The following is a 4,508-nucleotide window of genomic DNA, read 5'->3' on the forward strand; positions in this document are numbered from 1 at the left end:
TACATATATGATTCAAAAGTTTGAAAAGTCATCAGGCGACCTGCATTGTAAATGATGATGCTAATATTTTTGAATGGCAATTATTTGCGCTATTCTAAAACAATAGCACTAGATTGGATTTGCACTGATCAAATTTTTGGCCAAAAGTCTCTGGTATGGTCTTCTCTAAAAAACAAAACAACAAAATAAATACGTGACATGTGACACATACTGTACGGTGGATAAAATGATCCAAAATTAATACCTGCATTATTAATACAGTTAATTTATTGAACAAACTTCCTAAACATATGTAGCACTGTAACAGTAAGTCAAAGTAAGAGTATATAAATGAACAATTCTGAGTTGACTGCACATATAGAAGTACATGTTGTAATAAGTGTTTGTCAGGGGGAAAGATAATCTTTTCAGCTACAGCTGAGGACGAGAGCAGATGGAGCAGACTGGAAAACAAGAATGCTTTGTAAAAATCCACATAGACCTCAACACAAGAAAATACTGATGAGATGATTATTAAAGCAGTAAAGCCACATACAATTACATTGCTCTAAAATGTTGAAAACCAAATTCTAAAAGTGTATGCAGCAGTTGTACATGACCTTTTATGCTTATTTAAACAAGTTTCACTATCTTCACTGTTCAGTTCTAGCATTGTGGTGATCCCAAATACATTCATCAGTAAAGCTGTGACTCTTAGCTTACGCCTTAGGCCTTTTCTGTGACAAGGCACTGAGCTGCATAATTCTTACACAGAAATCAGTGGCACACCACAGAAACAAATTCATTCTGGATAAACCAGCAAATTAACAAAGTTTACCACCTGAAATTCAGAAACATACATCTTTCAATATCCTTCAACACTGTAATATTAACCATCAACATTTGTTTATATTACTGGTATGTATTAAATTACATGTGCATCTATGCCCATAACTGAGGAATGATATACTGGTATGTCCATCACAGTTCATGCTGTTGCTGGTAGGCCTATACATGTACTGGATGTACTGGTATGTCTCAACTTAGCTGAAAAAATAAGGCGTTATTTTTCTGAATAATCTTGTAGAATGTCCTGTAAATGCTCATTGTGCTTTTTGAAATTGTTGTTCCGCTTTTTCCGATTAGCTTTCCTTCTTTTCTGTACGGGAGCAGTTTTCAGGCCAATGTCCTGCATGGATTTGATCCCTTGCTTCTCCAGATAGTCATCTATTTTCCCATCATCAACGCCTTCAACTGTTACACTTCTCCACAGCTTCTTAAACTCATCGTCCACTGTGAACTGACAGTCTGCGTCATTATAGAATATAATTTTCTTTTTGTCAATGGGACGTGTTATGAATGTTATTTTGCTCCCTAAAGCCTTCACAACACTATCACAACGAGGAAGGGCCTCTTCGATGTCCTCAAGCAATATTCCACCAAGTCCCTTCAAATCATGTGTTCGTAAAAGCTTCAACAAACTGACCTTGTCCCGGACTCGATTATATTTGGGTTTAAAAGCAAATTTAAATCCATCTGTGACCTCCACCTTGGGGTTATTGAGAAGAGCCTCTGTGGAGAGCCAGTGTTTTTGACGCGCACCGATGTCCAGCTGGTTGGTTTCATCCAGGATTTCATCAATAGTCAATGGATGATAATCACCAGCTTGGTGACGCTTTTTCAAATATTTCACTATCTTTGCCAATATGCTGAACTTGTACTGGGAGCTACCCTGCATTGATTTATAGTCAACTCGGTCGCTAGCTGGCTTTGGTGGAGGAAGTTTTGATTTCTTTTTCTCTGGCCTGTCATCTCGATCTTTGTTCTTCCTCTTCTCGGGCTTTCTTTCTACGACTGGGCGAGAAAGAGCTCTCTGAATGAAGGCATTGCGGTCCTTTAACAACTCAGGATCCATTCCTACCTTTCTTCTGCCAAAAAACAAACAAACAAAGAATTATTTGAATATTTCACGAATACCATGACAGTAACAGCATTAGCATTATTTGGCATTACTCTTTTAGATAACAATGATAATACAGTTACTTAAATATCCACCTGCTAAATGACAGATCTACCAATCTGATATACGATGATAGTTTTATGAGTGAAGGAAAGCACACTATAATAAGCTCTACAAAACAGCTTAAATTCGCAACACATGCATTTTCCATAAAAATTAAAAATACATCACCCAGTGCAAACTGGTTTAATTTAACATGAACATGAACCAGGACAGAAGAAGCTGTTTTACCCCCACCAACAGCAAGTTCATTAATTCTAACAAATTAAGTCTCATATTATAATTAATGCAATCTTTGCCAAATTAAAGTCAATTTTAGACCAAATTCAAAATTTTTCATTTTTCTCTTGATTTATCTTCAAGGGTATTCATAGGTGACATTTGTCAGAAAATCTAATATCTTTGTCCCTCCTCTGCACAGCACCCCACCTTCCCCCACTCCCCCTAAAAAAAAACACCAAAAAAAAAACCCCACTAAGATTTTTCTAATATGGGAGTTCGAATTCGAGCTCTTTGGTCATTAAAGGTACAAATATTCCGACTGTATCATGTGAGCTGTGAAAAATGTTTCCCAATCAGTTAACTTACTGAACAGCTATCTTAGTAGGTTCCAGAGCCACAAATTACACCTCTTTCCTTTAGAAACTTCTCCAGTTCACATATATTTAGCTCCTCAGTTTTTTACATCACTTGTCTACTATATTTTACTTTCCATGACACTTTTTCCATACCCCATATTATAGTAAATGTGATCAAGAATAGTTGTCTAACATTTCTGACAGCAGACCATTTTTACCTTTAGCGCTAAAAGAGTTCAAACTTGAAACTCCCTTTTTCTGTCTGATCATCTTGTAAGACAATGGCTTGAGCACACATGTACATGTACTTAACTTTTTAGATATATGTCACTTAACAAGCAAGCCTTCTACTTTGTCCCTATACATGAAGGCCACTCTATCCACGTTTCTGGAAATGTGTGTCAAAAGCACTAGCAGATCAATCATTCAAAATTTACTGTTTATACTAGGTATATATCTTAAGTTGTCTAACGGTATAAATTATGACATTTTCATTAAAAGAAAAGAATGGTTTCCGGATGGACACATGAGAATTGTTGTACATGAGAATTTGTACATATATATATGGGGAATAGAAACAGATCTGCATGTTTTCATTCATGTCACTATCATATTAGGTTGACTGCCTGTTTTAAAGATAAGGTTATTGCATGTGTATGTATGTAAGTATGCTTTGAGGGGCCTCCGTGGCTCAGTCGGTTAGCGCGCTAGCACAGCGTAATGACCCAGGAGTCTCTCACCAATGCGGTCGCTGTGAGTTCAAATCCAGCTCGTGCTGGCTTCCTCTCCGGTCGTACGTGGGAAGGTTTGTCAGCAACCTGCGGATGGTCATGGGTTTCCCCCGGGCTGTACACGGTTTCCACCCACCATAATGCTGGCCGCCGTTGTATAAGTGAAATATTCTTGAGTACGGCGTAAGACACCAATCAAATAAATAAATAAATAAGTATGCTCTGGGTTTAACACCAAAATTTTTCAGTCATATAACAACAACAAGCCCTTGGGTGTGTGTGTATATACTGCATAATGGAAGTTGAACTTGTTGATGTATGAATGGATATGGCTGCGGAGGATAGTAATCGACTGCTTTCCACAACTTCACAATGCATCCTTCCGGGGTGAATATGTCATGAACATGAGAGCATCGCCCAAATATAAAAAGCGAACATAGACATTCAGGGGCAATTAAGACGATACACTAATTGAATCCTGGTGAAGCAATGACATAAACAAGAAGTAGAACAGGAGAACTTTTTTTAATTTTCCATTTAAACACCCAAACCATGACATAAATCAAGCTTTTTATGATCTGACCATACGGTTAAATTGAGGTAGATATTGTGGTCTCACTATAGCTCTGAGGTTTCATTCACATGCTTCGTGACGTAAGTCAAATTTCTCGTACCGGGTAATTCTTTTTCAATAGACCGAAAATTTCTCACCATTATAGGCCTTCGGCTTTCACCATTCACTTAAGACAATTTACCAACTTTTTCGGTGTATCCACCATAAAATCATGCATTTAGCACTGTTTCGGGAACTTTGAGTTCATGACCTGACCTAAAAATGTGAAATACCTACATGTAAGCTTCTGTTGACTACCCAACGCTGCAAAAGCCAAAAACTGTCAAGAAAATTTCCATCGGTAATGAAAAATAAGCGTAATTTGTTAAAGAAGTATTGTAAAGAAGTGTATTGTAAAGTGAACGTTGTTGAACGGTTTGGGGAAGTGTCTATTGTGCCATTTCACATATGCTGATTTTCTAATAAAAATACACCGTGAATACCGAAGGTTACCCAATATTTCCGATGCACTTCTTTGTGCGCTACCCTTCTCCACCGTGCTGAGGAAATCAAACAGGGCCTGACCTTTTATCACCTCCAGCGTTGAAGAGTATTCAAGCGAGATAACTCAGGATGAGACCTATTAT

The 4,508-nt window shown here is 37.6% G+C and overlaps 1 protein-coding gene across 2 annotated transcripts; it reads right to left on the reverse strand.

Moving 5' to 3' along the window:
- Positions 1–249: 249 nt before the first annotated feature.
- On the reverse strand, positions 250–4,508 carry LOC135461581 (general transcription factor IIE subunit 2-like). Of its 2 annotated transcripts, none has more exons than XM_064738746.1 (2): positions 4,375–4,508; positions 250–1,907 (listed from the first exon to the last, which is right to left on the reverse strand). In XM_064738746.1, the coding sequence occupies exon 2, from the start codon at positions 1,892–1,894 to the stop codon at positions 1,043–1,045; it is 852 nt and encodes a 283-aa protein (XP_064594816.1). In that variant the 5' UTR covers positions 1,895–1,907; positions 4,375–4,508; the 3' UTR covers positions 250–1,042. The 2 variants fall into 2 exon arrangements, with proteins under 2 accessions (XP_064594816.1, XP_064594817.1); XM_064738747.1 differs by lacking the exon at positions 4,375–4,508 and adding an exon at positions 2,796–2,815.

This window comes from Liolophura sinensis, chromosome 1 (assembly GCF_032854445.1).
Source record: "Liolophura sinensis isolate JHLJ2023 chromosome 1, CUHK_Ljap_v2, whole genome shotgun sequence".
NCBI lineage: Eukaryota > Metazoa > Mollusca > Polyplacophora > Chitonida > Chitonidae > Liolophura > Liolophura sinensis.

Bases quoted from the DNA above. Each gene is read 5' to 3' on its own strand.
- LOC135461581 (XM_064738746.1), bottom strand. From the start codon at position 1,894: ATGGATCCTGAGTTGTTAAAGGACCGCAATGCCTTCATTCAGAGAGCT.